The 12,707-nt window shown below is 40.4% G+C and overlaps 1 protein-coding gene across 2 annotated transcripts in view; it reads left to right on the top strand.

The window, feature by feature from the left end:
• LOC147710479 (uncharacterized) overlaps positions 1–6,585 on the top strand; it is a 183,323-nt gene extending 176,738 nt beyond the window's left edge. Inside the window, exons 13-15 of one of the 2 annotated variants that reach the window (XM_086921162.1) lie at positions 1,603–1,682; positions 2,432–2,650; positions 4,973–6,585. In XM_086921162.1, coding sequence (XP_086777288.1) covers positions 1,603–1,682; positions 2,432–2,650; positions 4,973–5,094 — 421 coding nt within the window. In that variant the 3' untranslated portion in view covers positions 5,095–6,585. The remainder of the gene's footprint in view (positions 1–1,602; positions 1,683–2,431; positions 2,651–4,972) is intronic. The other variant, XM_086921164.1, reaches the window with a different exon arrangement.
• Positions 6,586–12,707: the final 6,122 nt, after the last annotated feature.

The following is a 12,707-nucleotide window of genomic DNA, read 5'->3' on the forward strand; positions in this document are numbered from 1 at the left end:
GACCACCTTCCCCAGTCTGGAATCTCAACATAGTACTTACCAGACTAATGGAACGACCATTTGAACCTATGCATAGGTGTGAAATACAATTCCTCACATGGAAGGTGGCCTTCCTCATAGCTATCACGTCACTTAGAAGAGTAAGTGAGTTACAAGCTTTTACGATTCAAGAACCATTTATGCAGTTACACCAAAACAAAGTGGTTCTTAGAACAAACCCAAAATTCTTACCAAAAGTAATTTCTGCATTCCACATCAATCAGTCAGTGGAATTACGGGTCTTCTTTCCAAAACCACAGACGGTAGCGGAAAGGGCCCTACATACATTAGATGTCAGAAGGGCAATATTGTACTATATAGAAAAAACACAAACTTTCAGAAAGACAAAACAGCTATTTGTTGCGTTTTCTCCTACACATAAGGGCAATCCCATCTCTAAAGCGGGCATTGCCAGATGGATTGTAAAATGTATTCAAATATGCTACTTAAAAGCAAAGAGAACATTAACTGTTCCTCCTAGAGCTCACTCTACACGTAAACTAGGAGCATCTATGGCATTCTTGGGAAACATTCCACTAGATGACATATGCAAAGCAGCTACCTGGGTTACACCGCACACCTTCACAAAGCACTATTGTGTAGATGTGCACACAACACAACAAGCTAGAGTGGGACAAGCTGTATTAAAGACTTTATTTCAAACAGTTGCAACAGACACGGGTGACCACCGCTAGGGAGAAAACTGCTGTATAGTCTATTCATAATGTACCATCTGCAGCCCATATGCCTCGAATGGAATATGCTACTTACCAGTATGCATCTGTTCTTGGCATAGAGGGCTGCATAGTGGTACATGCCCTCCCAGCCTCCCCGGAAACCTGTGTCTGTTCCAACATTATCTTATTTAGATACACTTACATGGGCATTCCTATCTGTATTCTTTCATACTACTCCATCTAACCCTACTATGGCAAAACAATCTAAGGATGGAGCCGATGCCCATGCGCACTACCAACCAAAGGAGGAGTCACCAAGATACAAAAGACTCTCGAAGAGAAAAACAAAGTGCAATCATCCGAGCCCAACACCAGATGGCGATCTATTAATAATGTACCTCTCTGCAGCCCTCTATGCCAAGAACAGATGCATACTGGTAAGTAGCATATTCCTTTTGGGGTATTCTGTTTCTGGTGCATAATATTTAAAATCAACAACCTCAAAATAAAAGGCAGTTGGCCTCAATAGTCTGAACTGCCATCGTTTACCAATGAAAACTGAATAGTAATGTATACTTAGGATTTCCTTTCAGTTAATTTAGATACAAAGAAATGCAGGGCCAGTTCTTCGGAAAGGAAAGTTTAGGCATTTTTCTAGTGGGGCAACAAATGAGGCTCGAAGCATCACATATGACCCCACGCAGCACAGGAGGGGCTCCAAAATGGCACTTTTGTCTAGGGTACGAAAAGAACTAGCCTGTGTCCTTTTTTATTTAAAAGAGGGACAATATGATGCTTATCATTGTCAGGCCATGAGTCAGTGAGGGACATTGATCCTGAGTGTATTCCAAATGAGTTACCTCTAATCAATGTTTTGTCTCTTTAGGGTGGACCAAGTCTCTGCTTCAGTCCATCAGGATAAGGCGACGAATCCTTGTTTCCGTAAGACCGCAGAGCCAGGTAAAGGTACGTGTGGTGGGATGTTGATGATCCTTCTTTGCAGCTGCTTGCGAAAGCAAGAGCAAATGGCATAAATTGTTTTCACATCATTTAAATCATTTAATTTAAAAGAGAGGTCAGCATCACGAATCAAAGTTGAATTTGGGCAGTATTCTATAGTATATTTTTTACTCTGACCTATTGTAAATTCCATTCAATTTGTTTTTCAAAAATCAGCCTCCCTGTGTCTTTTCTACTGGTTTGCCAATCATTCCCACTGAAAAATAATATATTTGAGCTTTTTTCATACGTATTTAACTTGGACCTCCTAAAACCCGACTACAATTCACTTGTTGATGGGGATGTGTTGTGAGCCCTAGTTTAAAGCATGGTATTCAACACCTATGCAAGCTGTGATGGTTCTTACCTCTGTTTTGCATATATACATTCAGGATTACTTATAAATAACACTGGCTGTACTTCTGAACTCACTATAGCACAGCTTGATTGTTACTCTCTGAGGGGTCTCCCAAAGCAGTTATGGTTTGTAAGTATTAGGGATAATATGCTTTTTAAGAAACATCCAGTAGATTCACAGAATATATTCTGGGTCAATGAGACGAAAGGACTTGCCCTACAGGTAGGAATGGAATACCTAGGGAATATTTAGGGTTAGTCTGCTTTCAAACACTGAGTACATTTACTAAATTGGTAGTCTGTCATAGAGAGTGGAAGTTTAAAAAGCATATGCTGTTGTCTCCCTCCCAACATTGTAGATTCCATGTTGCTGATAAACCGCAGGAACCTAAGAGACTGGGAAGGTAAGAAGGATGCAAGTGACATGGTTTGCCCAGATATGTTGCGGATATCAGCACCTGAACTGCCCAGGACCTTAGGGAAGAGCACGGCCTTCACACCCATGAAGAAAAAGGTGCTGCCTGTTCACCTTCCCAAGGACCAGCTTTTAAAGGAACACCTGTTCTCACATGCGAGGGGTGAGTATCAGGATAGACACTGAAAGCCTTGTAAAGCTGTAGGGAGTTAGAAATTCTTCTGCCAGTTACAGTTGTGTGCAAGACCAATGGGGTAACCCTGTGAGACGCAGACGAAATAGCTTGGGCTAAACCCCAACATGGACAGTCTGGGTTTTTGAACAAAATGCCAGTTCCTATCACTCATACTCGGCCTAATTAGAAATTCTTATTGCAATCCATAGAAATAGATATTCCATTCTTCAAACCTCACGTACTGATATCAATATATTCTTTGAAAAAGTGAAGTTTTCTCATTCACACTAGGGAGTCGTGAATATGAAATATATGACCTCAAACATTTTTTGTCTTTTCTTTGAATTTTTACCACATATTAATGAGGAAAGGATCCAGAACTGGATAAGAAAAAGATACGTGTCTGTAACAGAGGTTCTCCAGGACCAGTGTCATTCTCAGAATCATAGGAGGATCCCCCAACCACTCCACCTTTTTATCAGTATCATGGTATTGTAAAAGGAGTGAATCAACCTGAAGAGAATAGTGTTGTGCACTGCACCTTGGGCCCCTAGCCTCTAAGGGTACTGGTGTTGTTATGTTTCACAAGTGTCTTGTGTACTTAACCAAATAGATCCATCTGTGCCCTCTGGTAAGTGCAGGTGTGAACCAATTTTTCTGATGAGCTAACAACGTGTCTTTTCCCTCTGCTCAGAAGGGACAGACAAGTTATTACCTCGCATTTCCCACGACTTACAATGAGATGAGATAATGCATAATTAATGATTTCTACATGCTTAACCTTTAGCATCAAAGGTTTACCATTATTTTGAGTGTTCAGACATGTGTACCAGAACTAAATCTATTTTTATATTCTGAGGATTGTCTGTAAGACAAAGCTGTATTATGTCTCTGCAGAGAGACTGCTGTGAGACTACGGGCCTTTTTATTAGCTGCTTGTGCCGCTAGTGCGTCATTTTTCCCATATAAAAAGTGACACACATGCGGCGCAAGGAGCTTGTAAATAAGACCCTTTGGCTCTGATGCTCTGTGTGAAGCTAAATAGACAATTAAACCAGATGACCATGTCAGGGGGGAGAAATAAAATGAGAATTGATTTGCATCCTCATATTAAAAGCTATTAGGCCTTTTCTTAAGTACCAGCTACTCTGTCGTATATATGACTACAGTGAATAGAAGTACAGTATCAGAAGGCAAATTAAATGCATAACACCGTGTCACTTGATGATGAACATAGTTGCATCAGCTATTGCAAATGAATAACAGCTTATATGGCCTGAGACCTCAATGAGCAGCTATGCAAGTGCACTACACAGGGGCATCCTAGCAGACATAAAAGACAGAATGTGCCCCCTGCTTTAAGGTACCAAAGAACATACGTGCTACTTTATATTAAGAGTGACACTGCTATTAAAAGAATGCTATAAAATGAAGTTTACACATGCTATTTAGTTACTTATTTACTTAGAGGATCCTAGAAACTGTTTCACTGAGTTTAAGGCTCATGATCCAACAAGCAAATTCTGAAAATAGGGAACTGCCTTGCGCCTGTGACTGAAGGACGTTCAGGTATTTGGTTGATTTTGCTAACTGCACCTCTCTGGGGCATGAGGATACCACAAAATGGTCTATCTTTGGGTCTCCATAATGGTGCTTTCCAGTTCAAATGATTACCAAATTAGATCTTTTCATAACTGTGTAATGATTATTAAAATTAGAAAGGTTAGGAAGAGCCTGGCAAGCCCCTTATGTGTGATTTATTTCTCTCTACCAAATACCACTGATTTCCTGACACCTGCCCACCCAATGCTGCCTTTCTCCTTGATTCTCTTTCCTTTCTTTCATTTCTCCAACATATCATCATTTTCTTATCTGGATATTTCCTTAACTGATACTCCCTTCCTATCATTTACTTCTTTATTATTTTTGTTTCTATAGCTTTTTTGCATCCTATCTTCTGCCTCTCCACTTTATCTCCTATGAATACCCCTGCCATTCTTTACCTCTTCCTTCACTTCCTTTCTTAAGTCCTCTTCCTTCGCTCAGTATCTTGTGAACCACTTTCTCCCTCTTCTGCAAACTCTCAGTTCCTTACCTAATCTTCATACTTTTAAAGTAATTCGAATTGTTCCCTCTGCTCTCTCTCTTCCTTTCATTCCTATAGTGCCACCTCATGATCCTCTGCATAGTTCTGTGACACGTATACTCACATTACTTTCTAGCACACATTTTTCTTTTGTAAAAGAGGAGTAGCTAATAAACTTATTCAGTATTCATTTTACCACTGTTTTATTGATTTTGTCCCTGCAGCATCCTTTCAAGAACGCCTGAATGCCTGGTCTCAACTCCAGCCAGGATGCTTTTTACAAACCCAGCCACAGCGAACTAAGGAGATTCACACTGTGGGAAAACCTCGCTCTGGAAAAAGGTGAACTGCAAGTGCCATTCTGCATCCATTCATAGTACAGGAACAGTGGCCTTCACTATTGAAAGAACTCTGGATATTTGTGGCTAGCCACCCTGTTTCATCTCTACCCCAAAACGTCATCGCCGCTCCTTAGCATGCACCTCATGTGAAACACGGAGCCACTCGAGCCGGAGTCTGAATTATGCAATTCAAATCCATGAACATGCCAATAGATGCTACTGTGATGCTTACTTTATCACCAAGTTCAAGTGCACCTAGGCCTTCTTTTTTACATCCACATGTAATACTTGTTCTGCACCAGAAGAGCACACGCGCATAGCGTTAGCAGGTTAATGTCATGGAAGTCTGCCTTTTGCCTCACACATGCATGCATCTCACTTTGAGTAGAAGAAATCCTGCGAGAGAATTGCATCTGCTGCATGCCACGTAAGTCCCCCAAAAAATCCATAGCGAGAGTTTTATCTTCTCTATGTATCCAACTCCCAATTTCTCTATCGTGAGAGTGTACAGTACATAACATAAAACATCTCATCCATTGGGATTTGTTCATTATGCTCCTGCAGCCCAAAGTTATGAAAACACATCTTGGATTTGCTTATCTATTTCTGAATCAAGGACATTTTGTTGGGAAAAAAAGAACTTTATTTCTGAGCAGAAACCTAATGCCTTGCAAAACTTTTTTTTGTCTTAAGGCCCTCTCACACTTTAAGGCAATTACGCTGTTGGTCGGAAAGCCTCGAAGCACAGGTCAGAGGCTTTCCTACGGTCATCATCGGTTTCATTTACAACTGGCTGATTATAATACAGCGAGTTGGAATTGTAACCGGCCAGGCATTCCAGCTGGATTCCGACGGGCTAGTCGGAACTGGCTCGTAATCCATATGGACGGCGTTTTATGCCGTCTGGATTACGATGCATGGTTTCCAGCAGGCTTTCCATGCTGGGATTTCCGACATGGAAAGCCTGTTGGAAAGTGTGTTTGGGGGCCCCTAGAAGGGTCCCCTTCGGTTTTCGGCCTCAGGTTGGGGGGCGAGGGGACACCTATGATGGCCCCTTGTTGATCCCTACACCTTGTGGCAGGCACCTTGAGGTCCATTTCTTTTTCAGTTCTATTACTGATTTTGCTCCATTACTTCTGATGGAAAGTACTTCCATGCACTTACCACTCCGAAGCTCATGACGTTACAAGACTTAACTCAGGACATCTTGTTCCAAAATAATAACATGACTGGAGTAAGAGTAATCATTATTCCTTTTTTTTGCTACTGTAATATTTAAATGTTCTATCATATCTACTTTGTCCCTGCCCTCCTGCAAGTTATAGAGATTCAAGTCCTTTCAACACTGTTTCTAATGTAGATGAAGAACCTGGCAAGCTTTTAGTACCTCTGGGGAATTTTGAGATAGACAATTTTAGTATGTCTCTGTGCATATATCACATGTGTCCGGTGTGTCTTTTGATTTTTAATTAAATATGAATGTTTTTGTGAATTAATTTATTTACAGTTATTGATGAGATGACCTGTCAATTAAATATTTCCGAACAACTACATTTTGTTAACAAAGTTGTGGTCTCCATAAACAATAATTTTTGTATGAGTACACAATATAGCTCTGAATTCGATCTTTAAAGGTAGTATGGTGAAAAGAAACTGTTTGTAAAACCTTTCATGTTGTATTTAGATACTGGGTCAATAATTTATGGAATAACGGTGATTAAAGTTTATATTGAGGATATGTTGTTGTAGATCACATCCTACCATCTAGCATTGCGTTCAGAATATTGCAGAGGTTTGTGTCAGTTTCGAGCATAAATGATCAAGTAACCGAAACTCCCATTGCTATTTTTTCCACTGTTGGGTTCAGAACTAAAGTTCGGTGCTTTGTCTTCTAAACCTCGTCATAAGCAAGAAAACAGGTTTTATGCAGGACAACAAAGACGAGGCCATACCGAGCACTGTCAGCTCATGTAGCATGTTAGATTCTGCTATAGCCACAAAAGACATTGAATCAACATATCAATAAACTTGAATCCAGAAGACTTCACACTTACCTCCCGTGAGGTATGAGAATGACTCCTTGGAGGGGTAGGAAACATATATCATATGATGATGGTGCATATTAGCAGCACTAAGTATGAAATTTGTGCCTGCCTCGACATCATGATGTTTGGTATGTCAACATTTCAAGTGTAAATGGCTTATCTGTAATCCTTGTGATCACAGACGGGCTTACCTCACCATCAGGAGTTAAAGAAGCGAGATGAAATACCATATAGGCTTACGAGTACAATGATGTCAACAAGGCCTCCTGTAGTCTTTCGGGGGGGGGAGATAAACCTATGGGAAGAAGCAGGTTTTGCAGATAACCAAAGGTACATACAAGAATTTGCAAAGGTACCACAACAAAACTGCAGTGGTTTGCTACTCAGGTTGAACAAGGAGTGCTGCCTGTACATGAGGGTCACTCTAAACACACACCACTTTACGGATCCAGTGAGAGAGTTGAATGTTTCCACACCTCTCTGAATCTACAGCCAAACATGCACAAGATAGAATGCCAGTTAGCAGTAGACCTTGGGAAAGGGCAATGGAATAAGGTAGAAACCAGACACTGGTGGCCTGATTTACAGAGATAGCTCCTAATTTTGAGTAATTTACCATTTTTAGTAAGCTTAATACTTTTTGCTTATTCACAAAGTTCGATTGTTTGTTACTAGTAACAAAAGTATTAAGTCCAGCATGAGACATGCCTAGCCACTGGTACCGCAATGCCCTTCCATACAAAATAATAGAGCTAAGGAATTAAAATAAAACCCCAAAGGAAAAAATGTTAAATTAAATGACCTAAAATATGTACAAATATAAATAAAAATAATTCAATGGTAACTCCTTAACCGCGGCCGTTATTTTGCCGCAGTGCGGCGGGTCCGTGGAGTGGGCGGGGCCGCGTCGGCAGTTGGCCGTTCACAGCACCAGCGAGGTCGTGCTCGCGATGGCCAACGGGAGCCCAGAAGGGGTTAAAAAATAGTACATATTTATTATTTAATTATAAGATAGGTTAATAGCATAAAAATCAGCATTAACAATGAATGTAACAATAATATGTTTTGAAATATAACTAAATTAATTGTAGTTAATTCCATATATTACTTTAAATAATTATTAATGCATATTTGTATTTTTTGGTTGAGAATTTACTTTTTAATTTAAACTTTAGAAAATAATTGAATTTAATATTTTCCATTTTTTAATGCTTCAGTTTAAAATTTAGTTCATTGTGCTGTAGCATTTTTTTTATTTGTTCTACATTTAAAATAAATATATAAAATTAATTCACATTAATATTTAACATAGAAATATTTAACAGTTTATTTTCAAGTTAAAAAAACTATTATGTTTTTGCCAGTACTTTACCATGCAGAGATAACTGTCCTAAAAGCAGAATCGGGGTGGAGATCTCCACCCCAACCTCAGATTCTCCATATGGTAAAGTATAGGGAAAATGTTTAAAAAATATATTTAACTCGAAAATAAATGTTTAAAATATTTTATGGTAAATATTAATTTAAATTCATTTTATATATTTATATATATTCCAAATGTGGAACAAAATAAAAAAAAATATATCACTATTAGCTTAGTTTTGAATTAAAACTTTAAAAAATGGAATTAAATTGAATTGAATGAAAATTATTTTCTGAAGTTTAAATTAAAGAATGAATTCCCTCCTAATGGAATTTTTTTTTTTTGACTAAACATTAATAATTATTAAAAGTACTGTATCGAATAAATGACAATTTATAATTTATTAAATATGATTGTTACATTCATTTTTAAATTCAAAATAGGGTATTACAATATTTTATACTTAAATAATAAATATGTACTATTTGTATATATTGTTTTATCATTAAATAGTATTTATTTATATGTTTAATTATCTTATAACATTTATTTCAATTTAACATTATTTCCTATTGGGTTTCATTTTAAATCCGTGCATCCGTTATTTTCTATTGGAGGGTGTTGTAGTATCAGTGGCTGGCCATGTGTGGTGCCAGACTTACTTTAGTTTTTTAGCTGTACCTGACACTTGTACTTTGCAAATAAGCAAATAGAATCTACACTCTGACTTGACATGTATATGGGCAATGTCTTCAGCTGGCTAGGTGCTAAAACCTAAAAAAAAGAAAAGATGTTTCATAGCGTATCAATCTTGCCACATCATCTAATACTTTGTCGCGCACAACATAGCTTCAGAACATTTCTTTGTTTCTAACTCTGAACTTCCTAAAACTTGATAAATAAGTATTACCTCTAAACGGCAATGTAACAAACATTCACTACCATCATAAAGTGTACCTGTGCAAAAGTAATCACGGTCCCAACCTATGTCACTACTTTTATCCCATATGTGCATCAAGAGAAAAACAAATCGACATCTTTGAAGTGTTGGTGATCCTTCACCATCCTCAAGTTGATACAGAAGGTGTGCAATAAATATGAGTTTATAATCCATGAAGGGTATTGAACCAGTGGAGAAGTGTGGCTCACTGGTTAGAGCAGGCAGACCCTGAAGCAGAGGTCAGACCCGGGACCAGGGTTCAATTCCCGACGCAGCAGGGTCTTGAGCTCAAATGTCCATGGACTTGATAATTCTCGCTTCGGTGCCTGACCTAATCATGGGTTCACACTCTGCAACTCTGGGCATTAAGCTTGCTTAATCTCCACAACGGCCCCCCCGCGGCGGGATGCCTGGCTTTCACCTTGGGGATACCCTGTAGGGGCTATCTCACAGGGAAAAGCCAGGACGGGTTCCCAAGGCAAGCGCGGAGATACCCCTTCGGGGGTCGATTCTGGCGCTATATAAGAAACATAATAATAATAATAACCAGTATGTTCATAGCATGTGTGGTTAGAGATACCTGCTCTGCCTACTCCTGCCATTTAGCGTTTGGCCAAGACATTTGTGACTTGTTTTTCTTAGCAAATGTGTTGGAGTCACAGACGTCTTGGGACCCCAGAAACAGCAGCTGGGCATATCATACTGAGGTGTGCATAGGCTCTGTGCCCACTCTGGGTTTTCACATCTGCATCGGGAATGTTTTAAATGAATAAAAAGATGTCATGTGCAACATGCTGACAATATTTATGTGATGACAGTTCTGCGCCGGTACCTGCACAGGGCCTGATTTTTCTGAACAGGCAGCAGTCCAGCACCCTAGAACTTTTGATCAGGACTCTTGGATGATACAAATAGTGCTGCTGGGCAAAAATAGGTGCTAGTGCCACCCACCGGCAACCACTAGCTCAAATTAACCACCGAGCCACCCTTAGTCTACATTACACTAAGACTCCACCTCAGATTGTTTTCTGCTTATTCTGTGAGTAATGTTAGTGGAGTGCAGTGTCGACGAAAAAGATAGTGTGTACTGTGTATTGTAGAACGTAATGAAGTTGAAAGGAGAAACATCTGGCTTTATTCACATGTGAATCTAAAGCACTATACACTATAAACAAATGGTTACAGGGTAAGTACCATTACTCAAAAGCCTGTGGCTCTTAAGACTGGGTTTGGATTCAATGGCTGAATCTAGATGGTAGGATTATGTAGACCATATGAATCTACTGCACTACAGGCTACAAACAGATGGTTACAAGGTAAGTAAGATTTCCCTACTGCAAATTGAATTTGTCTCTACAAACACAAATGGGCTCCTAGAGAATACACTGTGTTTGATTCACACGTCCAGCCATTACAATTACAAACAAAATTAATGCTACAACAACAGTGAATCTTGCCTGCAAAGGAGGAATGCTCAGGGCCACATGGGACTTGCTCTCCATAACGTCAAAATGGCCACCACCACTTGCAGACTTGTTGAGAGTCATGTGGTTACATGGGGCATGTAGTTTCCTCGACTCGACTGTACTTAAGCATCTTACAGATTACATCTAGCGAAGACATAAAGCCTCTATGCAACTTGTGCTAACCCTCTGAAAGCACCACCAGCCTTTCATTCCACTGAATGTGCGCACCACCTAACAGCTTGATTATTGCATCTCTGTGCTTGTAAGGCGTGCAGCAGTGAGTGGATAACACAACCCATGACAAGCCTCTACTCTGGCCATCCAATGTTTCCTGAAAGCTTGGTTTGAAACCAAAGAAATTTAGCTGGAAAAAAACAACTTCAATTTTCCAGCGTCCTTGAAAAATGTCACCAGTTTGTTGGAGAACCATGTCCTCTCCCCCAAACAACAGGTTTCAAACCATGCTGTAACTGCAGGCAGCAGATTTGGCTAAGGACACAACTCTAAGCTGATGGATTAGTGCTTTCTCATTTACTTTAGTGTGATACGAGTCCAGGAAGCGAAGATATGTGCGGCAGAACACATGAAGAAGTCTAGCATTTAAATAGGTCCCACTCACGCTCAGTTGCAGATGTGGGCTTCATCTCGTTCTCGAGGCAGCTCCCCAACTGTTCAACTTTGTAATTCCTCCAGCAAGCTGAAGTTCATGCGCAAACATAAGAAAGTGAAGCGGCCAATGAGATCTTCCTGGCAGACCCTGGCCCAGACGATACAAGATGTAAAGGACCAAATATGTTATACATACAGGTCTGGATAATATGGATTGCCTGAGTAGGGCAGTCACGACTATTGTTTTTCCCTGTTGACATACATGGATGCATTCCACAGGATCCCATGGTGATATACAGACCTCCCTAATGCATGCTCCCCTTAGTGGGTCCTGCCTTTTCTGTAAGAAGGCAGACTCTGCATTGGAGCACTTTAACTTCATCAGAGGTACAGCGCTCTCTTTGGGACAGTTGACCCCTACCAAACAGTTTTTGAATCATTTCAGAAAACTTAGAGGCTATTCCAGAGGGTTGGCAGCAGACGCCTTAGTCCTTTCAAGGCTGTGGGCATGGGTGTGGCAGGCAGCGTGCAGGTCAGCAGGGACATCAGGCCTTTCATTTTTCTTTCCGTACTACAACAACCAACAAACTGTTTTAATTTGCCAGGGGAGGGGCCACAATTCACATTTCCTGCCAAGTTGGCGATGCACCACATCTGGCAGAGGGATTTAGAAAAATGTTGATATAGGCTATGCTCCTACCTTTTCTCTCCTCCCCAGCCAATATTCCTCACACACCCGAGCATGTTTTGCAAAGCATCTGTCGTTCCTAGTAAAGGAGGTACGCCTGTTGCTTGCCAATGTGCCATAGAGGTTAGTGGACTCGGAGGCAGGGCAGTGGATGTTACTCTCACTATTTCCTCATCCCAAAGATAGGACAGGTGTCTTAGGCCTATCCAGGACCTCCAACTCCTGAATGCCTTGTTGCAGGACAGTTTCAAAATGCCCATTGTCTCAAAATCCATCAGCTCCAGAGCCATGTGACTGGGTGGTGTCAAAAGTAGGCAACGTGCCAGGCAGCAGGGATAAATGTCTTCCACCTCCTCTTCCAGTGCAACAACAACAGGACATGCAGTGGGATCAGGATGCAACACTTCCTCCCAGATGGAGATCCATCACTTAAGAGAGGTAAACCCTCTGCTCTCTCTTTCTAGCTGACAGTTGAACTGTGCATGCGCTTAATGCACTGCAGGAACC

Source organism: Lissotriton vulgaris, chromosome 5 (assembly GCF_964263255.1).
Source record: "Lissotriton vulgaris chromosome 5, aLisVul1.2, whole genome shotgun sequence".
Classification (NCBI taxonomy): domain Eukaryota; kingdom Metazoa; phylum Chordata; class Amphibia; order Caudata; family Salamandridae; genus Lissotriton; species Lissotriton vulgaris.